Genomic DNA, 24,052 nt, shown 5'->3' with positions numbered 1-24,052 from the left:
GGACAAAGAAATGGGGAGGGAGCCGGAGATGGAATCCATCACAGCTTGGCTGGCTGCTGGCGCTGGCTTAGCCAGGATGGACTATGGCTTAAACTCTGCCTAGTCTCTGGTAACCTAAGGACTTCCAGTTTCTGTAGCCAGGGGACTAATAAATTGGTACCTTGCTCTGCAAAGCCTGCCTGTGTCGCTGCCAATATTCACTGAGCATTGCATCCTAAAGGGGCACTGCACAGGCCTCCTCCAGGAGTTTGGCTGGGCTGGATTCGTTGCAGGGAGCCACAGAGAGAGATAGGGATCGCTGGTGCCTGAAGGCCCAGTCTGGGAGTCTTGGAGGCCATGGCCCTGCCCCCATGGAGCTGTGCGGGTCCTTGGGGCCTGGCCCACGAACAGGGTCACTCCCAAGGGACTGGTGACGGGCTGGGACACAGACCAGACCTTTGTCACCGACATTCTAAACTCTGTCAAGCTTTCGCACCAGGATCATCCCTTGAATTTGCACCCGCAATTAATTTCCATGCATTTCTCTCCCCTGTCTTGTGAGTGTGCAAATGGCATTTCTGTGCACAAATGCAGTCATTTGCACATGAAAGTGTCCTGATTTAGTACTGAATTTTGGGTGCTAATTCAGAGGCTGTGTTTGAATAATTAGCCCCTTTTGCTTCCGAGTTTTTGGAGGACATCTGTTTTTGACAGCCCTTGATGGCCGTTCTCTGTTTGGATGTCAGAAAATAACTTTTGAATACAGTACGTGAGCAATTCCAAAATTTCAGGGAATGTTCTAGGCATCAGTGGTCAGAATGTTATTGATTTTGGGGGCAACTGGAAAGCCAGAAGGGGGAAAATGGAGACCCTGCCATCTGTTCAGCCCAGCCATTGCCTCTCGCATTTCTGCAATTGTATTTAGATGAATGATAGCCATTAACACCTTACATCAAAATAATACACCTATTTCATCTCTGCCCCTCTCTGCAGCAGAGCCTGTAAGGGTGTTATTTCACACTAACTTTACATGTTGACACCCCGAATGATTTATCTCCCCGACAAAAAGAAGAGGAAATAATGGCCAGGGTAGGGGGCAATGAGTGGCTGTCACACTTCCTGGGGAGCAGGGAGCACTCTCTACTGGCCACCTAGTAAGGCTATTTTGAAGGGGATCCAAACTCTGGGTCCCCTGAATGCGCTGAGTGCCTACAACCTCAGTGGGCAGCAACACTGCTTCCTCCGTTGGCCCCTCTAGCATATTTCCTGGGAACTGATTCTGAGTCTGTCACTCCTTCTTGGAAATAGGGCTTCTCAACCCACCTGCCCTAGGACCCGGGACCACTGCCGCCCCCCACCCCCCAAGATGAGTGGTCTCTCCCTCATGAACTTGAGAAAAAGCCCCCGAACAGACAGCCTCTGCCCTTTTAAAGAGACTGGGTGGATGAGGTAATATCTTTTATTGGACTAACTTCTGTTGGTGAGAGAGACACAAGCTTTCGTCTCTCTCACCAACAGATGTTGGTTCAATAAATGATATCCTGGGACCAACATGGCTATCACAGCTCTGCCCTTTTAAAACCTTCAGCCCCTTGTGTCAGGTGATCCCATTGCCAGCTTCCATTCACAAGCACAGATCACTGCCAGCTGATTTCATTGCTCAGCTGACACCCCACACCCCAGCTAGACCAATTCTTGTGGGCAGGGACCAGCACAGACAACTCGTGTCTCCTGATACTCAGGCGGGGGCACAATCTAAAGGGGATGACACGTGCCCACCCCATGTGTCTCTTCTGCCCAGTGACCCCCTGCCCTGTGCCCCGCCTGGGGCTGCTGCACTCTCCCTATCCCACCAGAGTTACCTGAGGAGGGAGGCCTCTGTCCTTCTCCCACTGTGCCTCCCACCGCACGTTTGGCTGCTCTCCCTAACAGCTGGGCCAGGCGGGGAGTGGGAAGGAGACGCTTCTCACGCTGGCTGAAGCTGGCCGCACTGCGTCACTGCTCTGTGCAGCACGGCAGCTGCCTGAGAGAGACCCTGGCTGGGGAAGTAGCAAGCTGCCCCCTCTGCTCCCCACCTGGCTGCTGGGGACAGAGGCCAAGCGAGCCACAGCCCCCCCTCCCTCGGCATGTTTCTGGCTCAGTCGGCCCCTGTCTCTGGCAGCCGGGCAGGGAGCAGAGGGGGTGGGGTGGGCCACCTCCCCAGCCGGGCTCTCTCTCAGGCACCCAATGCACTGCACAGAGCAGCAGCCGGTGTAAGAAATGGCTGGTCCCGCCCAGGCCAGGGGTCGAACGTGCTGGCAGGGGGGCAGGTGCATCGGGAGAAGGGAGACCCTCTCACCACTCCTTGGCAAGCCAAGGAGAAATCTGGCGGGGGGGGGGGCACTTGACCCTACATGCCCCCCCATGCATCGCCTATGAGGACTAGTCTTTTGTCGAAGGTGAATAGATTTCCAGTGGTTGGGTACTTAAGATACATGCAGTGTTGTTGTAGAGGTGTTGGTCCCAGGATATTAGAGAGACAAGGTGGGTGGAGTAATATCGTCTACTGGACCAGTTCTGGGTATTTAAGAGCCTACCCCCCCTCTGGTGTTCTTTTGCCCAGTGTGGATGGGGGCAAACAGGCTGCAGGTGTAAGGGGACTGTTGCCCCCTTACTAACATTCAGTGGGGGTGTTTTAGTTGCTAGCTCCCAGTACTAAAAAGGGGGAAGGGTTGATGGGGAAGCCGGACCCTGAGACTGACAGTCCCCAGGAACAATGGGGAGAGGCCAATGTTCCAGGTCAGCCTGAATGACAGGGTGCGCAGGCTAATCAGAGAGTTAGGAGGCCAGGGAGGTCCCGTCCTCCGTGTGAGCTGGAATTGCCTGGGTCAGACAGAGTGGGGCCGAGCTAAGGAGAAAGCAGGGGCTCGAGCTGAGCTGTGCCAGATCCAGTGAGAGCAGACCCTGTCCTGGAAGCAGAGCTGCAGCCTCAAAGCCAGAGGGGCCAGAAAAGCAGCCCAGGAAGCAGGTCAGTGCTGGGAGCAGAGTCACAGAAGCAGCCTGCAGAGCAGACCTGTCCCGGCAGCAGAGCTGCAGCAACCAGAGGCAGAGGGGCCAAAGAAGCAGCCCAGGGAGCTGGAGGCAGAGCAGCAGCAGTGCAGAGACAGAGTGGTGCAGCTGGGGCTGGAGCTGGGTGCGGTGAGCAGCTGGGGAGAGCGAGGGGACCCTGGGCAGCAGGCCCAGCACAGGGAGACGCCTCAGCCAAGGGGCTCTGCAGGCCAGGCTTGGATCATAACCCCGACAGGGCGGGGGCGACACTGGACAGAAGGGTCCTACCGCTTAGAGCCTGAGAGCATGCGGCCACCACCAGAGCAAGTGTCCAACCCACAGCATCCCTGCAGCACAGCCAGGGCCTGAGAAGAAGGCCTGGGACTTACAAGGAACAGACTGTGAACTGCCCTGACATTCCAGAGACACTTTTTGTGATGTTCCCTGCCACCGAGCGGGGTGATATGTTTCCTTTATCCTTTCCCATTTTTCCTTATTCTTGTCTTTTTAAAATTAATTGTTGATTAAATAACTTGCATTTGCTTTAACTTGTATGTAATGGTCAGTGGGTCAGAGAAATGCCCAGTGCAGACAGAGTACCCCAGAGTGGGGACACCCTAGCCCCTGTCCTAGGTGACCACAGCAGGGTTGGGGGTCGAGCCCCCCAGGAATCCTGGGCCCAGCCTCGTTGGGGTTACGAGGACTCTGCCAGACAGGAGAGTGGAAGGGGAGCCCGCAAGGGCAGAGAGGCCACTGGGTAGAGGAAGTGGGAGCGAGGACTCAGATCCTTTCGCTAGCCCACTTCACCGGGGTAGTGCAGAAGCCAGGAAAGTTCCCCACAAGAGCGGGACTATTCCCCTGCTTACACAGAGAAGGCAGAACGAGGCCCGAGTTTGCAGCCTGACACAGACCCAGCCATTCATAAAGGGAACAGACAGATTCCCAGTTCATCCCCAGGGACATGCAGAGCCAAGGCTGCAGTAGGGAATGGGGGGAACCCTGGCATGGGAGGGAGGGAAAGTGAGAAATGGGGGTCCACACAGCCCCTGGCATGGTGGGGGGGGAATGGGACACCCTGGCATGGAGGAGTAGGGAGCTATACAGAACCCTTGCATTGGGAGTAAGCAGACCCATGGGGCGGGGGGGGGGGGGGGGGGCGGAAATGGGGAGACACAGAGCGCTTGGCATAGGGTATGTGGGAAGGGGGAGCGTTCACATGCCAATGGGGGGAGGGGGAATGGGGACACACAAAGTCTCTGGCATGATGTAGGGGGTGGGGGAGTAGCAGGGAATCTCTGTCATAGAGGGTGATGGGAGGGGGCCCACCAGGAGTTGGGGGTGGGGAATGGAGGGATGCAAGGAGCCCCTGGTATGGGCAAGAAACTCGTTTTGCAGCGGCAATCAACTGAGCAAGTCTATGAAAATCTGATGAAACAAACACACAACTGGGGCTCTACCCCATTCGCCCCCAACCCTGTGTGCAGTCCCAGACCAGAGCCCTGCCCTAGGGGGAGGGACAGCAGAGACCAGGCACCCTGAGCCCTTAGCAGGAGCTTTTCACCCAGTGTCTGTCCCCGCACTTTACAAACAGCACCGTCGTCTCCTGCCCGGCCCCAGCCCTTTCCCCGGGTCTCTCCCCTCACCTGCAGGCTCGGCTCAGGGGCTGGTGGCGGCAGAGCCCGGGGCTGCCCTAGGGGCTCGTTCCACCCACCGCAGAAAGTCCCCCCCTGCTGGGCACAGAGGGGTTAGTGTGGATCTCTCCCCACACAGACCCCGCTGAAGAGCAGCAGCGATTCAGCCCAGGCTCCCAGATCACACTAGAGATGGCATCTGATCTAACCCCAAGAAGCTCAACCCCGGCTACCCTTCCTGAGCAGAGGAATCTAACGCCCCCCAGTGACATAACACGATGAAACTGCTCTGATGCTCACCCCCATCAACCCAGAGAGGCAGAGCAGCGTAGGTGGGAGTTAGGGGGCTGGAGTCCTTTGCTCAGGTACAGAAATAAGGAACAGAGGCCAAAGAGCAAAACTAAAACCAACCAAAGGAAAACCATGGCGCTGGGCTAATTCTCCCATCCACACTCAGTGTTGTGCACCTCAACAGTTATCAGTCAGGAACAGGGCTTAGCTGTAATGAAAGAGGTGCTGAGGCTCAAGCAATATTTTTTACTTTCATAACTGATGCAGCAAGCCCAGAGGTGCCGGGGCTCTGAACCGTCAGGCCCAGAGGTGCCAGGGCTCTGAACTACCAGGCCCAGAGGTGCCAGGGCTCTGAACCGTCAGGCCCAGAGGTGCCAGGGCTCTGAACCACGAGGCCCAGAGGTGCCAGGGCTCTGAACCACCAGGCCTAGATGTGCTGGGGTTCAGCCCCGGCACAAATTAAGCACTGCTCATGAGTCAGGTCCCCAAAAATGAGATGGTCTTCAAAATCATGAGTTTTCTGGTTAATAAAAAGGGTCCACTTGGGTTCTTGTTGTTTCTCTGCTGGTTTCTGAGCCTTTAGGGATCGCTCCAGTCATGTTTTCCACCTTTTCTATTCAACTAAGAGAGCTAGAAACTTACTTCTTTTTAATTGAAGGAAAGCTGAGACATACAGCTTTCAGTACAGAAAGCTATGTACCCTCAACATCCCTGCATACATATACAGCACCTTGCACTTCTGCGTCACCTTCATATGCTCACACCTAGCGACCTGCTACCAAACAGGAACACAGGCTGCTGGCAGAGGGGATACAACGGGAGACATCCTCAAATGCATCAGGTAGCCCCTCATCCTGGGTGGATCACACTCGGTTCTGACACAGACTCAAGTCTCTCTGAAACACTTGCCTAGGCCATCATGCCAACAGGATCTGATTGGCTTGAGGCTGTGTCTAGGCAGGTGCTGCAGAAAGGAGCACAGTGTGTGTGTACGGTACATTTCTATGGCACTCACACACACACCCCTCATGGCCAGAGGCATCATACATTGCAGCCTCAGAGTCCCAGCGACCTTAGCTCCCCTCCCTCCCTCTAACTGTGTAAAGTTATTCTATTCTATTCTATTCACATATGAGTGAATTAGCCTGCAGCACTGGCCAGAGCTGGCACCAGGGTAGTCAGTGTCACAGCAGCATTAAATCTGGCCCTTGGAGCTGGCAATAGCCACTGGGAACGGTTCAGTGAGGAGGTGCGATAAGGAGACATGAGAAAGTTCTTAGAGAACGTGCCATTGTCTGTGTTGTGCTCCACAGACTTGAATCCCAGCTTTTATCCACATGCCCTCCCACCACCTTACTATGGTGTAGCCACAATAAAAGGGGAAGAGATTAGTTGGAGCAGGTTGGCAGAGCTCTTACTGTGATATGAGGCGAGATGAGTGTACTTCCAAGGATCAGTTATGCTTGATTTCAGACCTGCGTCCCATAGGCTGTGTCAGTAGAGGTACACAAGGATGTCTCCTGGCCATGGGGACCATCAGCACTCTGGTGTTGGTAGAGATAGTTGGGGCATGGTAGGCCTACCTCCACTGTGAGCATAACTATGGGAAAGTAGATGAAAGGTTGTAAAGTGGCCCAATCACCCATCACAACAAATGTTAATGGCAGAAGGTAACACAGACTGGTAGATAAAATTGTTTATAAAATCAGCAAAAGTAAAAAATAGTAACAACAACAAAAAACCCTAAGTTAGTCTAAACAGAAAGGTTTACTGATATAGCTCAAAGATGGTGTTGAGACCATGCCACGGAAACAAAAAGAGCATGGGACCAGAAGTTAATTGACCAAACTTGGCATGTTGAGAGCTAGGCCTAATTGGTGGCAGGGGTGCTGGAACAATTTGTACAGTGGGGGTGCTGAGAGCCATTGAACCAAACTGTGAACCCTGTATATAATGGAAACCACTTCAAGCCAGGGGGTGCGGCAGCACTCTCAGCACCCCTAGTTCCAGCACCTATGATTGATGGACACAGTAATGAGAGGCTGGGCTATTCCAACCATCACCCCTCTTTCTAGGCCCTTCAGAAGAGACTTTGGGAGGACAGGGGCCCGAATGAGGGATTCCTGGAGGGGAATGACTGGAATGACAGGGGAATGACTGTCAGGTTTCCACTCTGCTCCAGGGATGTCATGCTTTGCTCATCGATCTCAAAAAATCAATGCATCATTATAAAGCCCAAATCTCAGCCATCACCACCACACCAGTGAAGACTCCACCTCTGTCTCTGTCTCCCCTTCCTTGCGCGTTTCTTTCTGCCTCCCCATTGTTCTTCCTCCTGTCCTGCCACTCTCTCTCTTTCTCTGTCTCGGCTTTCTTTTTAATCCTAAAGTCAATTCATAGATTCTAAGGCTCCAAGGAACCACTGTGATCATCTAGTCTGACTGCCTGTATAACACAGGGCAGAGCTGATCTCCTAGAGCAGATCTTTTAGGGGAAAAAAATCCAATTTACTTAAAAAGTGGTCAGTGAAGGAGAATCCACCCCGACACCTGGTAAATTGTTCCAATGGTGAGTTACTCTCACTGTTAAAAATTTACACATTATTTACATTTATTATTTATTTAATAAGGGGCTGGAGAGCCTCTTATTAAATATTCATTCCTCATGCAGATACTTATAGACCCTTTTCAAGTCACCCCTTAACATTTTCGTAAGCTAAATCGACTGAGCTCTTTGAGTGTACCATTCTAAGGCATGGTTTCTAATCCTTTAATCATTCTCAAGACTCTCCAATAGATCTACATCCTTCTTGAATTGTGGGCACCAGAACTGGACACAATATTCCTGCAGTGGTCACACCAGTGCCAGATACAGAGGTATAATAACCTCTCTGCTCCTACTTGAGACTCCCCTTTTTATGCAGCCCAGGATTGCATCATCTTATGTTCAGCTGATTAGCCACCAAAACACCCAAATCTTTCTCAGAGTCATTGATTCTCCAGATACTAAGTACGGCCGAGGTTCTGTGTTCCGAGATGTCTACATTGACATTTCACCGTATTATAACACATATTCCTTGTGCCCAGTTCACCAAGTGATCCAGATTGCTCTGAATCAGTGACCTGCCCTTTCCATTATTTGCCACTCCCCGAATCTTGTGTCCTCTGCAAACTTTATCAGTGATGATTTTATGTTTTCTCCCAGCTCATTGATAAAAATGTTAAATAGGAAAGGGCCAAGAACGAATCCCTGCAGGGCCCCCTGGAAACTCAACCACTTAATGCTGAATCCCTAGTTACAGTTACACGTTGAAACCTATCAACTAATCCATTTATTAATCCATTGAACCTGTGCCATGTTAATTTCCTGGCCTTCTAGTTCTTTCATCAGAATGTCGATTTTAATGCAGATCATTCATTCCAGGCGGGGCCGGCGCAGGGCTCTGTTTGTTGCTGAGGGAGAGGCGGCTTCTAACGCTGGCTCTGCTCAGGATATCAGGGGTTCAGCGTCCTGGGTCAGACAAACTTGCAGACCCTACCAACCAGTGCTGCCTCCATTGTGATCTGGGAGCCCGGGCTGAGCCGCTGCTGCTCCCTAGCGGGGTCTGTGCGGGGACAGACCTGCATTAACTTCCCTCTGTGCGCAGCTGGGAGTGGACTTTCTCTGGTAGCTGGACCCAGCCCATGGGGCAGCCCCAGGCTCTGCCAACACCAGCCCCCAAGCAGGAGCCTGCAGGTGAGGGGAGAGACCCGCGGGAAAGGGCCGGGGATGGGCGTAAAGCGCTGGGACCTCTCTGGGTGACAAAGCTCCGGCTAAGGGTGCAGGGAGATCAGTCTCGTCTGCCTCTGCCCCAGGGCAGGGCTCTGGGCTGAGCCTGACCCATCGCACAGGGACTGAGGGGTGAATGTGGGTGAAGCTCTTTGAAAGTCCCAAACTGGAAGAGCTAAAGAGAGGCAGGGGAGGGGCAAGAGGGTTGGTTTAGTGGCTTCCCATTGAAAACAGACACCCCCAAAAATTCAGGGACAACAGAGGCAAATTGTGCACCCCTGGCCCCCCAAATGTGGGAATCCCCTGCGAGGCTTTTGTGTGCACACAGCTGCCATCTGCACATTCAGGTGGTGGGAGGGTGGGGGAGAGGAGAGGAATACATGGAAAATAATTGTCAGAGTAAATTCAAATTCAAAGGATGATTCGGGACAACAGGGCAATTGAAATGAATTTTCCCAGCAGGAGAGAGTCTAGAGCAGTAGTTCTCAAACTTTTGTACTGGGGACCCCTTTCACATAGGAAGCCTCTGAGTGCGACCCCCCCCCCTTATAAATTTTTTATATATTTAACATCATTATAAATGCTGGAGGCAAAGTGAGGTTTGGGGTGGAGGCTGACAGCTCGTGACTCCCTATGTAATACCCTCACAACCCCCTGTTTGAGAACCCTGGTGGGTCTGTGAACCACCCTCTCCACATCCCCAGCACCCTCCTCAGTCTGCTTCCCCCCCCCCACAAAAACATCCCCCTGCACCCTCTTCATTATGCCTCCCATATCCCCTGTCTCCTGCCGATCCCATCTCATGTCCCCCGGGAACCCTTCCAGCTACCTCCTGGCAGTCTCCTCAACACCCAAATCCCTGTGCGCCTTCCTCTATCTGCCTCTCCATCCCCCATGCATCCCCCCATCCAACCCTCGTCTGCTCCCATCCCCCCACAAGCACATCCCTCTGTGCCCTCCTTTGTCTGTCTCCCCCACCCCATGCAACTCCTGTCCAGTCTTTGGCATACCTCCCACTTCCACCCCCAAATCTTCCTGCACCCTCCTCGGTATGCCTCCTAGCTGCTGCTGCAGATCCACAGGATTGGTGCTACACACCCAGCTTTTTAACAGTCCCTTGGAGGTTCCCCTTCAGTGGGTGAGACCCCCCCACAGGTCCAATTCTTCTGCAAGGGGAGGCCACATGGCCTCACTGCCTCCAAGACCAAGCCTCTGGGCTCCAGCCCTGGTGCTTCACACCGTGAGCTCTGCCCAATGAGTCCAACTGAGCCAGACTCCTGGTCAGAGACCTGCCCACTCTGCAGGGCCCAGGATTTGCAGTGACACCCAGCAGCCTTTTCCAAACAGAGCAGGGTTTATTAGTCAGCTCAGACCCAGCACGGGGAAGCCCTGAGATTAGCAAAGAGAAGGAAGCATTAAGGTTAAGCCAGAGCCCATCCTGGCTAAGCCAACCAAGTTCTTCTCCCCCCGGAATGTTCCAATTCTGGATCACACCTTATTAGACATCAGAGATCTCACACAGGAGAGACCCCCCTATAACTGCCCTGAGTGTGGGAAACAATTCAGTGACCACTCCAACTTTATTAGACATCAACAAACCCACACAGGAGAGAAACCCTATAAGTGCGCTGACTGCGGGGACAGCTCAGGCTTTGTTGCACATCACAGGATCCACACAGGAAAGAAATGCCATAAATGCCCGGACTGTGGAGAAACCTTCACTCAGCGCTCGCATGTGACTAGACATCAGAGGATTCACATGAGTGAGAGACCCTATGGATGCCCCAATTGTGGAGAAAGCTTCTCTTGCACCTCCGACCTTATTGTACATCAGAGAGTCCACACGGGAGAGAAACCCTATAGCTGCCCTGACTGTGGGAAAAGCTTCAGCCAGAGCCCTAACCTTATTGTCCACTGGAGAATCCACACAGGCGAGAGACCCTATAACTGCCCTGACTGCAGGAAAAGCTTCAGTCGTAAATCTAACCTCATTAGACATAAGAGAATGCACACGGGCGAGTGCCCCTATGAATGTTCCGTGTGTGGGAAAAGGTACAAGGCCAAGATCTCTCTGATATTTCACCTGAAACACCACATAGACTAGTGCCAGCCACTTCCCCACCTCTTCCTGTGTCCGTTCCTCCCATCACTACAATGGGGATAACAACAGTTGCCCAACTCCCAAGGGAGTCAAGTGGCACCACTATTTACGTGTGTTCTCAGTGGCTCAGGATGACGGAGGCACCAGGAGAGTGACTTTATTATTATTACTGTATTATATTATTCTCTGACCCTCTCCCATCCCTTCCTGGCTCTCTGTCATGAAGAGGCTTTTACTGAGCTGAAGGGTTTAACTGGATTTCCTGGTCCCTGTTTTCAGACAGGGGCTCGGGTCACATTGTTGCACACTGGGATTATTCCTTAAATTGCTACCCCAGGAAACGTTTTCTTTCTGTTTCTTCAAGAGTGTGTGTGTGTAAGTTTCTGGAAAATCAGGTGTCAATGGAGTCTTTATTATTCATTGAATTATTTTCTCAATATTGCTCAGTTGTTAGGGTTTTCCCCCCACAAATAAGTTTTATTTACATTTCTGGAAAATCCCATTGTCCTGGGCAGCCTGGGAATGTCATTGGTTCTTGAGCTCTGGGAGGGAGAGAGGCCAAGTGTCCCAAACTGGGTGAGTTGTCTCCCTCTGAAGAAATCACTCATTACCCCATATTCCGTCCTTTCACTAATTTCTCTGCCCATCCAGCTTTGGAAGCTGGAGCGTAGGCACATCTGTGTCTTTGCTTTTGCAGCTTTGACGGCCTCTGGGCTCTATCCTTGGGTCTTCCCTTCCCCTCTACAAGGGGTTTAATGGGGGCAGGAGAGAAACATCCTCAGAGGCAGAATCCAGGAGCCCTGGCTGGGTGTGAGCCCCAGAGGACACCCACAGCTAGAGATGATGGATAGAGGGACATTACCAGATGGACAGCAGCCCGTCTCCTTCTCCCCAGCAGCATCTCCAGCATCTGTCCCACCTGCTCTGTGCCCAGCTCAGTGAGGAAACCGGTGACTCCAGGGCAGAATTGTAACATTTCCCATAGGCATAGAGCAGCTGCAGGGCTCTCAGAGCCCCTGGCCAGACTCCATCCCAGGTGTTTGCTTTCCATCGGGTGCCTGGATCCTACCCCCACTTCCCTGGGAATGTCTGTGATGCTGTAGCTCCCTGTTGTGGTGCCTGAATCTCTGTCTCGGGGAGAACCCCTGGTTCCCCAACACTTTGCTGTCCTGTTCTCTCTCCTCCCCCTTGGCTCTGTTACACCATGGAGCCATCGACCCTCAACGCTAGGGTTCTGATCACAACTCCAGCCCTGGACCTGTCCTAGAGGGCAGTGAACAAATGCAGCCACCAGCCAGAACATCCCATGTGTTTTCTACTGTCTGAAACAACCAGCCCTGATGTCTCAGTGCAGGTGTTCATAAAAGCCCTGGGGCATTATCTGCACTGGAGAGAACCAGACCAGCCCCACCAGGGATGGGGAATAGCTCTGGAAGCCCATGGGGCGTAAGGCCCTGGAGTTGGAAAAGCCAATGGGAGTTGGGGAAGGCCATAGAGGCAAATCATCCCTATGGTCCTGGAGAGGCTGGGACTAACTATGTGAGAGGGGGAGGATGTGTGAGTGGGAGCGATCGACCCAGGAGTTTGCCATGTGATTCTCAGGGCTGTGTAGGCAGAGGTATGCCCATATCATGGAGCAGGGAGGGGAGAGTCACTTTCTGCAGAGTTCTGGGGACACCCCCATGGGAACCTGGACCCAGCTTACAGCAGTATAAGTTTATTACCCAGTCCGCCCCTCCCTCAATGTGGAGAGGACATGAACCAGCTTTTGTAAACTGAGCGAAGGTTTCCCAAGCACTTCAAGCAAAACACACTGTTTTAGGTAAAGTATAAAACAGATTTATTAGCTACAGATGGATAGATTTAAAGTGATTATAAATGGCAGGCCTAAAAGGTCAGAGATATTTACCAAAGAAAATACACAATCCTTATTACACTAGGCAGGCAGTATTTAGATCAAGCAATTTTCTCAGCCCACTGGATGTTACAGTTCACAATACACAGGCTTCCCTCTTAAACCCAGATCAGTCTCCTCAGGTGAAGTTGTCATCTTCTCAGCGTTCCTGTTGCTACCAGCACCAGTGGGGGAAGAGAAAGGCCAAGACATGACGCCGCTGTCCCTCATTTTATACCCTCAATCCATGTGTCTAGAAGACACCTGCCCAGACCTGTCCCAATGAGCTTTGCTGAGTCACAGTGATCCCATGCCTGGTGGGCTTTGCTGAGTCACAATGATCGAGTAAACCCCCATTGTGTGAACTCATGCAACTGAGCCATAGAGTTGATTACTGGTTGGTTAACACCCACCTGGCAGTAGAGATTCTCAAACTTACACCATATTTCAGTACCAACCATACAGCAAAATCTCATTACTTCACATACCACGAGAGCACAGACAAGCCAACAGGATATTAGTGTTTGCCAGATCAAGATTTTCAAAATGCCTTGCTCAAGTCTGGGGGAGATGATGAATGCTGGGGTCACCCAAGCAGTAGGAACCTCAGAACTTGTGAGCTCTGATCACACAAGAGAGAGAGAAAGAGTCAGTTCACTAATCTCTGAACAGTGAAGATCAGGGCCAGGAGGAGGAGCTGGGAGGTAGAAGTGGGAGAGGTCTAGTTGACATAAGGAAGAGAGAGAATTAGTGGCATAAGGAAGAGATAGCTGTAGAGTTTCTCAAACTTACAACATTTCAGTAACAACAATATAGAATATCTCATAACTTCGCATACCATGAGAGCACAGATAAGCCAACAACATATTAGTGTTTGCCAGATCAAGACTTTCAAAATGATACCTCACAAGGCATACTGTGCTTCCCGCAGTGAGTCTGCCCAGGTGGGGCTCCTGGGGAAGCCAGAGGGCCCTGTACCCCAACTCCGCAATCAGACGTGACTCTCAGCCAGCCGATAAAACAAGGTTTATTAGTCGACAGGAACACAGCGTAGAACAGAGCTTGCTATCACAGAAATCAGTGACTTTCAGCCAAGTCCATCTTGGGAGTCCTAGGCTAGACGCCATGGATTCCCCCTCTTCCAATCCCCCCACCCAGACTGTCCGCTTCCAGCTACTTGACCTCCAACACCCCCCTGTTGCTCCTCCTCTTTCCCTTTGTCTCACTTCCCAGCAAAAGGTGTCACCTGGTCGCACTCCCGTCCTGGGTCTCAGGTTACATAGGTGCAGACAGCTTGGGCAGCCTCACCTGCCCCGAGGGCCTCAGCAAAAATCACACACCCAATTCCCACCACCGAAGTATTGGTGCAGTACACTGGGAAACTGAGGTACACACAATATTAGTATAGGACAGTAAGACTCACATGCAACAAAACAAGATGAATAAAACCCCACTTTGTCACAGATGCCAAGCCAAGATGTTCAAGCCAAGATGGGTGGGAGCCAGGAGTGATTTCGGCCAGGAGGATGCTCCTGGCCTGGGTGAGATGAGGCAGAACTGAGGGAGTTCGATCCCAGCAGGTTACGCCAACGACAAATGGTTTCTGCACCTATTTAACCAATTCCTCACCTGCATGGCTACTTCTCAGGAGCTCCTTTCCCTCGACAACCTCACGATTGGGGATCCGCAGCTCTTCGCCCTGTTCCAGCCAGGAGATGACGTCAGGTTTGGGTGTTGCGAAGTCGGTTCCATGGCAAGGAACTAGGCAAGACCATGATTTCAGTTATTCAGAGACAGAGCTGTTTCCAGCAGCCCTGGGCAGGTGGGTACCCTTGTGGAAACCAAACGGATGGGGAAGTGTCCCTGGAGACCCTTTGGGGGAGACTAGATTGCTCCTGGAAGGTGTAAAATTCCCCCTGGAGGAGACTCAGGGATCTCCACAGTGAGATATGACTCCGTGCAACCTCTGACCCCATCTAAGCCTACTGAGCCCAGAGCCCTTTGCAGGCACGGAGCAAGTCCTGGGAAGGGAGGGACACGTGAAATCTCTTTGTGTGTCGCTGTATGCCCATGTTTAATAGTACAGGAAGGTACATACAACCCATCCTCTCCTATGGAAGCTCTGGGGAGGAGGACGGACTAGCGTCTCTGTGGTGTTTCCCAATCTCCTTTCCCATGGGAGGGAGTGTAGAGGTCACAGTCTCTCTCACGTGAGTTATGGGGCCCTGGGCCTGAAGAGAGCAAAAGGCGACCCAGGAGTGCCAGAGAGCCCCCCAACTTCTAACACCTGAGGGGACAGGAATCCTTACCCTGCAAGGTCACAGTTTCATAATTCTTCTGCATGACGTCCCTGTGGAGGGCTCTCTGACAGGGATCCAGCAGAGCCCACTCCTCCTCGGTGAAGTACACAGCCACCTCCTCAAAGGCCACCAGGCCCTGAAACAGCCAGAGTCCCCCTCTCAGAACCTGCTGCCCCCGTCACAGACCCACCAGCTCAGCCACAGGCAGGGCTAGAAAATCCCCCTCTCCACATAGAACAGGGAACTTTCCTGGGGAGGGGAAAACATTTCTCAAAGCTTTCATGAAAAACACGCTGTTTCTGTGGTGAAACCGCGATGCCCGGAGCAGCTGACTCCCCTGATTTTATCTTGAGTCTCATGATATTTATCTGGAATATTTAAAATTTCCCCATGACCTCACAATTCCTGGGACTGAACTTTCCCATTTACCTTGCTCAACATGGCTGCCCTCTCCCATTACTTTCAGGGGGTCGGACTCAAACTGCCCATATTCAAGATGGCCACCGTTTCCTTATGGGCTGTGGAAGTGAGGCTGCCCTTATTGAAGATGGCTACCAACTCCTGTTCTTTTCACTGAGACCACAGGCATGCTCTCTTCCGGTTATACAGCTAAGGCTCTGTGCTGAGGAGACTGGATCAGACAGTTTAACTGGAAAAGGATATGTGGAGAGCTATTGTGCGGATGACGAGGTGCAAAGAGATATGTGGGGGCCAGAGGAAGGGGGCCAGAGAAAGGCTGAGCAGGGTTCAGGGGGATCTGTGGGTCCCGGAGAGAGCTGAGAGGGTGCAGGGGAATAGGGAGTGTTGGGGCATATTGGGTTGCAGATTTGAGAGGTCGGAGACTATAAACAAAAATACAGAAAAATTATAGGGGCAGGTGGGCAGAAGAGACTGTGGGGAACATGGTGGAGGGGGGTAGCTTGGGAGAGGGGAGCCAGGGTAGGATAAAGGAGGAGGGTGGGAGGGACAGAACTGCCAAACCCCTCTCCCTCCATTCCTTCCACTTTACCCATCCCCATAAGTGTGTGCCCTGTGTGTTCCTACAATGGTGACATTCCCCACTCACCAAAGGACACTGTACATTCCTTTCTACTAGCCTGGTCTTTATTCACGGGCAAAACCCCTTCATTAATGCAGCGCTAAGGCTGCTTGGTGGTACATCCTGCTCTTCCTGACTGGCCAGCTTAGCAAAACTCAAACATGTGAAAACCAGGAGATACAGAATGAAGATCAATGTCCACACATCCTTCACTCTGCCCTCTTTGAGCAATGCCCCATTGTGCCCATAAAATCCCTGCTCATAAACTCACAGCCCATAGTCAGCTCCCACCTACCTGCCTACGATCCACTGGCAAGCAGACCCTGTGACCCACTACTACCACAGCACCGGGTTCAGGGAGAGAGGCTCACACATATTCCTGCCCCAGAGAGGCACAGTCTTCCCAGATCACCTCATATCACAATCACAGCTTTATCAAGCTGCTCCATTTAATCTTCTACCATTTAGTACATATACACCTAGCACAGTGAAATGTAGCTGGAGTGCAAGCAGATAATTCCCAGTGGCTATTACCAGCGCCAGGGGGCAGAGTTAAGGTTACATGGGCATGTAACTTAACTGTATTTCCTGGTTTTCAGAAGTTTGTGTTGCTGAACTCAACATTCTGGACCCGAGATACCACCAGGCAACCTGAACCCACCAGGAGCTTTCGGAGAATCTCCTACCTGAGCCGGTTCCATTGCAGACGTTTCTTTTCCCTGTCCCCTGGAGGATGGGACAATCTGGATCAAAACAGTGACATTATTCTGCAGCCTGTCAGGGAAATTGGGGAAGATTCAGAAGGGGTGTTAGTCCATCTCATACCACAATTCCCAAACTCCTATGTCCATCCCCGTCTCATTGCTGTCACATCAAATACTCTGAAACCCTCTGCAATGAGACAAGCACAGTGACACTAGCTGGTCACAGTCACTAAAGCCAACAGTTTCCTGACCTCTCCCACCACGTACTCATTCCCAGCCCTGAAAACAAGGACGGGGAAGTTGAGGCCTCCTAGACCTTACACGGCACCGTTAATAACCCTACCTTCCCCCCCACCACCAGCAAACATCTGTGTGCATTGATGTGAAAGGGAAACATCTGGATTCTCATGCATGTGGGGAAAGTGGATCATTTGGAAGTTTTAACCCCTCCCTCCTGTCTGGCTCCCCAAATTGGGCAAAGGAACCAGGGCAGTTGCTTTCCCTTCAAACCCAGCAGTTCCAGCCACTTAAAGGAGGGAGGGTGAGAGTGGGAAGAAAATGTAAGGGTCTTTTTCTATAAATATGCAATAATCGGAGAGATGAAAGGAAATTCAGAATATTTTGAACAATTAGGGGAAAAAATGGGCAAGTTCTGATAGGATTTTATAGAGATATTTGATAAACAGAAGGAAGAGGGGGCAAATCTGAGGGGATTTTATATCAATATTCAATAAAAACTGCTGGTTGTCCTGGCCTTGACATGGGCAGCAGGGAACCCTGGGCAATGCCACGTTAACAGGGGCAGGGAGGGGGGATGGAGCCGGAAGGTCCCATGGCAGTTGGGAGAGGGAAGCAGTGGGGGAAGGACAGGTGATTGGCAGCTGGTGGTTGGGGGGCTGGGTTTGGCTGGGGGTCACTAGCTGGGATAGGGCAAACTGGGGAGTCTCAATGGGGGACATGGCTCTTCCCTCTGTACAGGATTCTGTATGAATAATTAATAACTAGAGGGGAAAGGAGCAAAATCAGAGGCGATTTTATTTCAAAATGCAAGAATTAGGGAGAAAAAAGCAAAATCTGCAGTTGGAGTTCCTCAAAGGTGACTTGAAGAGGAAAGAATGAATGGGCTCTGTGTCCTTTGTTTTTTTGTGACAGGCTTTTTTTCTACCCTAAAAAAATGAATTTGTTTCATTTTTGACTTCCAAAAATGTCTTCTCCTCTCCGTTATTGCTGTGGGGTGGTTGGTTGGCTCCCAGGTGTTTCGGGAGCTTTGTTCCATTCTCGGTGAAGATGGAAGTGCTGAATCTTGAACCTTCAAGCATCTGAGGTTTAACATGTTACAAAAGCAAACCATTTAAAAAAAAATGCTTAAACTGACTGAATAAAATGATTAAAAATTCACATCCCTTCTTCTTCCTCGGAATTAAAAACAACAAAAAAAACCTCCTAGGCCTTTTTAATTGATCACAAAGGAGCAAAAATTGATGCAAAACTAATTATTTCATCTTCTTCAGGTCACCTTTAAAAATTCTGACAGCACCATCCTCATAATCTCACGTCCTAATTCAAACTACAGCTCAATTCCTGCTCGGGCTAAAGGCAGCAGGATGTGTTTGATAAAGTCCTAATCACACCTTTCTGCCAGTAGGGAACTATATTAATAAATAAAACTTTGATGGGAGGCATGCTCACACAGGCATGTGGAATTCCAGAGTCACAGACTTTAAGATCAGAAGTACTACAATCATCTAGTCTGACCCCCTGCATAACGTAGGCCAGAGAGTTTGCCCCCGTAGTTCCTGGCTCGAACACATAGCTTCTCATTGAGCTCAGCTGTGGTTCTCAACCTATCTATCATTGTAGGCTGCATATATGGCCCACAATATGTTGTGTTGGCTGCATCCAATACTCCCTGTATGGCCCTGAGGATGTCACATGGGCCGCAGCCATGTGCTGACTGGGCCGCAAGTGGCCTGTGGGCTGCAGGTTGAGCAAATCTGTTTGAAAGCCTCCACTCCTGGTTTAAACACTTCCAGTGAAGAAGAATCCAATCCGCCCCATTTCAGATTAAATTTGGCAGGCCTTTTCTCCCCAGCAAACCAGAATTATTTTAAAGCTTTCCTGGAGCCCCCCAAAAGTGCTAAATAGAAACTCATGGTTTTTAAAAATAAACAGGGTTTCTTGAGACACAAAATAGTCCCCCAGTGCTGACTAATAAGAAGCCAGTCCCTGACTGCAGCTAGAGCTCTTTCTAGTGAGCAGTCATTTTCACAAAGATCAGGAAAATCACCCAGGGCCCCCATCCTTCCAAGGTATCATTTCAGAGGCTGTGCCATGTTTGGCAAAGAAGGAGGTGTGGGTGGAAATGTTCAGATAGACCCACCCCGTTTAACCCCCCTGGGGATGGGTAAAGTGGGGAGACTTTTAAAACTCTAAATCCCCCCCCCATACACACACTCTCCTGTGCCCCCAGCTCTGCTCCTTCCCCTTACTCCCGGAACTGGGCGAAGCTGGGTAAATCTGCTACGTTTCATAATGTCTCCTACTTCTCTCCCTTTCATCTTACTTTTTGCCCTTAACCGTCCTGACAGCTCCCCCCAGACCGATGAAGGGGAATCCCCACTGAGGTAGATTGAGATTCCCAGTGTGGGCTGCGAGATCTGAGCCTCCCTGTGCAGAGTCACTTTCCTGCCCTTTCCCCCGGGTCTCTTCCCTCACCTGCAGGCTCCGTCTCAGGGGCTGGTGTCGGCAGAGCCGGCCCCCGCAGAAAGTCCCCCCCTCCCGGGGCTGGGCACGGTGGGGGCTTGAACGGACCCAGCTGCGGAGCAACAGCGGCTCAGCCCCGGCTCCCAGTTCACAGTGGAGGGAGGCAGCAGCAGCAGCGTCTGACCGAGGAAGCTCAACCCCTGATATCCTGAGCAGAGAGAGCAAAGCAGCCACCTTCCCCTATGCCCCAGGAATCAGCGGGACCGGGACCGGCCCCAGCTTGGTAACAGCTGCCCAGCAACTCTGGAGGGGGCTGGGGGCTGCTCTGACTATTCAGCACAGCAGGGGCTCAGTGTGATTTATTGCTGCTGCTTCTCCTGTGCCGAACATAAACCAACCCACAGCAGTTCTTGGAAACAGTCCCATCAGTGAACTATTTAGAATTGTTGAAGAACAATAAGCTAAGAAGGGTAATTTCAGAGCTAAGTCTCCAGACAATGCTGTCAGCTCACTCAGACGGGGGTACCCTGGCACTGAAGAGGCCTAACCATTGATGCCCAAGCGGGTCTGGCCATGGTAAATATCTGCCATGTTATTTATTAAATTATAATTTTCATTGTCACTGGAGGGAAACAAACAACTCTCTCTCCAGCCTTGGCACAGCTGCCTTCTGCCTCAGTGTCTCAAAAAGAACACTGACAGGTTTCAGAGTAACAGCCGTGTTAGTCTGTATTTGCAAAAAGAAAAGGAGTACTTGTGGCACCTTAGAGACTAACAAATTTATTTGAGCATAAGCTTTCGTGAGCTACAGCTCACTTCATCAGATGCATTCTGTGGAAACTGTAGAAGATCTTTTTATATACACACACAAAGCATGAAAAAATACCTCCCCCCACCCCACTCTCCTGCTGGTAATAGCTTATCTAAAGTGATCACTCTCCTTACAATGTGTATGATAATCAAGATGGGCCATTTCCAGCACAAATCCAGGGTTTAACAAGAACGTCTGGGGGGGGGGGGGGGTAGGAAAAAACAAGGGGAAATAGGCTACCTTGCATAATGACTTAGCCACTTCCAGTCTCTATTCAACCCTAAGTTAATTGTATCCAATTTGCAAATGAATTCAGCAGTTTCTCGCTGGAGTCTGGATTTGAAGTTTTTTTGTTGTAAAATAGCGACTTTCATGTCTGTAATCACGTGACCAGAGAGATTGAAGTGTTCTCCGACTGGTTTATGAATGTTATAATTCTTGACATCTGATTTGTGTCCATTTATTCTTTTACGTAGAGACTGTCCAGTTTGACCAATGTACATGGCAGAGGGGCATTGCTGGCACATGATTTGTTAGGCCTGTCCTGTAGTAGGTAGGTAGGAATAGCGGTCAGTAGGTTTCCGGTATAGGGTGGTGTTTATGTGACCATCGTTTATTAGCACTACCTACATGCCTCCAGCTTTCACCCTGACCACACCACACGATCCATCGTCTACAGCCAAGCTCTGCGATACAACCGCATTTGCTCCAACCCCTCAGACAGAGACAGACACCTACAAGATCTCTATCAAGCATTCTTACAACTACAATACCCACCTGCGGAAGTGAAGAAACAGATTGATAGAGCCAGAAGAGTTCCCAGAAGTCACCTACTACAGGACAGGCCTAACAAAGAAAATAACAGAACGCCACTAGCCGTCACCTTCAGCCCCCAACTAAAACCCCTCCAACGCATTATTAAGGATCTACAACCTATCCTGAAGGATGACTCAACACTCTCACAAATCTTGGGAGACAGGCCAGTCCTTGCCTACAGACAGCCCCCCAACCTGAAGCAAATACTCACCAGCAACCACATACCACACAACAGAACCACTAACCCAGGAACCTATCCTTGCAACAAAGCCCGTTGCCAACTGTGCCCACATATCTATTCAGGGGACACCATCACAGGGCCTAATAACATCAGCCACACTATCAGAGGCTCGTTCACCTGCACATCCACCAATGTGATATATGCCATCATGTGCCAGCAATGCCCCTCTGCCATGTACATTGGTCAAACTGGACAGTCTCTACGTAAAAGAATAAATGGACACAAATCAGATGTCAAGAATTATAACATTCATAAACCAGTCGGAGAACACTTCAATCTCTCTAGTCACGCGATTACAGACATGAAAGTCGCTATTTTACAACAAAAAAACTTCAAATCCAGACTCCAGCGAGAAACTGCTGAATTGGAATTCATTTGCAAATTGGATACAATTAACTTAGGGTTGAATAGAGACTGGGAGTGGCTAAGTCATTACGCAAGGTAGCCTATTTCCCCTTGTTCTTTCCTACCCCACCCCCCAGACGTTCTTGTTAAACCCTGGATTTGTGCTGGAAATGGCCCACCTTGATTATCATACACATTGTAAGGAGAGTGGTCACTTTAGATAAGCTATTACCAGCAGGAGAGTGAGCTTGTGGGGGGAGGGGGGGGAGGTGAGAAAACCTGGATTTGTGCTGGAAATGGCCCAACTTGATTATCATACACATTGTAAGGAGAGTGACCACTTTAGATAAGCTATTACCAGCAGGAGAGTGGGGGGGGGGGGGAGGTATTTTTTCATGCTTTGTGTGTGTATATAAAAAGATCTTCTACACTTTCCACAGAATGCATCCGATGAAGTGAGCTGTAGCTCACGAAAGCTTATGCTCAAATAAATTGGTTAGTCTCTAAGGTGCCACAAGTACTCCTTTTTTAAAAAAAACATTGGGGATGCAGCGACACCGTGTCAGTGATACGGGTAGTTGCTCTATTTGCTGGGTCAAAACAGAGACAAAATAGGAAAAGAACTGGGTGAAATTAATTTTCTTTATGGACTAAATGGATCCACATATTCATTTTTGTAGTTGTATTTTATTGTTTTATTGGGTCTTTCTAAGTGTAATCTGTATTGCGGAATAGGGTAGAAACTGTGTATTTTATCTCTTGTAGTGGTGTCGATCTAAAATGTGTGCTTATTTCTTGAGCATTATGGTAAATTACAGATAAATTACAATTTGAACTGGCAAACCCCTGGGAGATTCTCAGTTCTCTACAGACCCACACGAGAGCCCCTGAAGCTCAAGCCAAGACATGCAACTTTCCCCTCCAAGGAGATCTTTGGGCACAGTCCTTTTTCCTTAAGAAATCCCCCCAGAATGAGAGCCATGAAACAGGAATATCAGGACCCCTGCAGTTCAGGGCCCTGGACAGCCAGGCTGGGTCCAGGCTCCCAAGGGGGTGTCCCCAGAGCTCTGCAGAGAGTGACTCTCCCCTCCCTGCTCCATGATGTGGGCACACCTCTGCCTACACAACCCTGAGAATCACACTGGCCTTTGCTGCTGCTTTGTCACATGGCAAACTCCTGCGTCGATCGCTCCCACTCATGGCTTCTTGTCAGTCTCCCTCACTCATTTGTGCGGTCCGTGTTTGCTCCCCCTCTGGTCTCTGCATGGCAAATTATTCTCACCCCCACCTACCCAGCTTTGCCATCTCTCCAACCCCAACACCCTCCCCCTCTCAAACAGTTAGTCCAGCCTTTCCTGAACCACTGAATCATAGAAATCAGGGTTGGAAGGGACCTCAGAAGGTCATCTAGTCCAACCCCCTGCTCAAAGCAGGACCAATCCCCAACTACTATAGGGATTATCTGCCCTTATGGCCTTCCCCAACCCCCGCTGGCTTTTCCAACTCTGGGGCCTTTCTCCCCAAGGGCTCCCAGAGCCATTCCCCATCACCGGCAGGGCTGGTCTGTTTCCCTCCAGCTCAGACGATGCCCCAGGGCTTTCATGAACACCTGAACTGAGACACCTGGGCTGGTTGTTTCAGTCAGTAACAAACACATGGGATGTTCTGGCTGGTGGCTGCATTTGTTCACTGCCCTCTAGGACAGGTCCAGGGCTTGGGTTGTGATCAGAGCCCTAGGGCAGGAGCTGGATGGCTCCAGGGTGCAATACAACTGAGGGGGATGAGAGAGAACAGGACAGCAAAGTGTTGGGGAACCAGGGGTTCTCCCCGAGACAGAGATTCAGGCACCACAACAGGGAGCTACAGCATCACAGACATTCCCAGGGAAGTGGGGGTAGAATCCAGGCACCCGATGGAAAGCAAACACCTGGGATGGAGTCTGGCCAAGGGCTCTGAGAGCCCTGCAGCTGCTCTATGCCCATGGGAAATGTCACAATTCTGCCCTGGAGTTACTGGATTCCTCACTGAGCTGGGCACAGAGCAGGTGGGACAGATGCTGGAGATGCTGCTGGGGAGAAGGAGACGGGCTGCTGTCCATCTGGAAATGTCCCTCTATCCATCATCTCTAGCTGTGGGTGTCCTCTGGGGCTCACACCCAGCCAGGGCTCCTGGATTCTGCCTCTGAGGATGTTTCTCTCCTGCCCCCATTAAACCCCTTGTAGAGGGGAAGGGAAGACCCAAGGATAGAGCCCAGAGGCCGTCAAAGCTGCAAAAGCAAAGACACAGATGTGCCTACGCTCCAGCTTCCAAAGCTGGATGGGCAGAGAAATTAGTGAAAGGATGGAATATGGGGTAATGAGTGATTTCTTCAGAGGGAGACAGCTCACCCAGTTTGGGACACT

At 50.9% G+C, this 24,052-nt stretch overlaps 4 protein-coding genes across 5 annotated transcripts in view; all 4 read right to left on the bottom strand.

The window, feature by feature from the left end:
* Positions 1–19,476, bottom strand: part of LOC122462963 (zinc finger protein 501-like) — a 293,402-nt gene extending 273,926 nt beyond the window's left edge. The window contains exon 1 of the mRNA XM_043528761.1: positions 19,450–19,476. The gene's annotated coding sequence lies outside the window, so the exon portion shown is untranslated. The remainder of the gene's footprint in view (positions 1–19,449) is intronic.
* LOC114020077 (zinc finger protein 239) overlaps positions 1–19,485 on the bottom strand; it is a 479,276-nt gene extending 459,791 nt beyond the window's left edge. For both annotated transcript variants that reach the window (XM_043528858.1, XM_037913612.2), the window contains exon 1: positions 19,450–19,485. The gene's annotated coding sequence lies outside the window, so the exon portion shown is untranslated. The remainder of the gene's footprint in view (positions 1–19,449) is intronic.
* Positions 1–19,489, bottom strand: part of LOC102947012 (E3 ubiquitin-protein ligase TRIM58) — a 188,699-nt gene extending 169,210 nt beyond the window's left edge. The window contains exon 1 of the mRNA XM_043528813.1: positions 19,450–19,489. The gene's annotated coding sequence lies outside the window, so the exon portion shown is untranslated. The remainder of the gene's footprint in view (positions 1–19,449) is intronic.
* LOC102929471 (zinc finger protein 436) overlaps positions 1–24,052 on the bottom strand; it is a 44,894-nt gene that overhangs the window by 5,474 nt on the left and 15,368 nt on the right. The window contains exons 5-7 of the mRNA XM_037913563.2: positions 16,717–16,804; positions 15,001–15,127; positions 14,321–14,452 (exon numbers count right to left, since the gene is read on the bottom strand). Of these exons, the coding sequence (XP_037769491.1) occupies positions 14,321–14,452; positions 15,001–15,127; positions 16,717–16,804 (347 nt within the window). The remainder of the gene's footprint in view (positions 1–14,320; positions 14,453–15,000; positions 15,128–16,716; positions 16,805–24,052) is intronic.

Source organism: Chelonia mydas, chromosome 14, assembly GCF_015237465.2.
Source record: "Chelonia mydas isolate rCheMyd1 chromosome 14, rCheMyd1.pri.v2, whole genome shotgun sequence".
Taxonomy (NCBI): domain Eukaryota; kingdom Metazoa; phylum Chordata; order Testudines; family Cheloniidae; genus Chelonia; species Chelonia mydas.
Note: the sequence above shows the minus strand (reverse complement) of the source record. Positions and strands in the feature narration are given on the sequence as shown.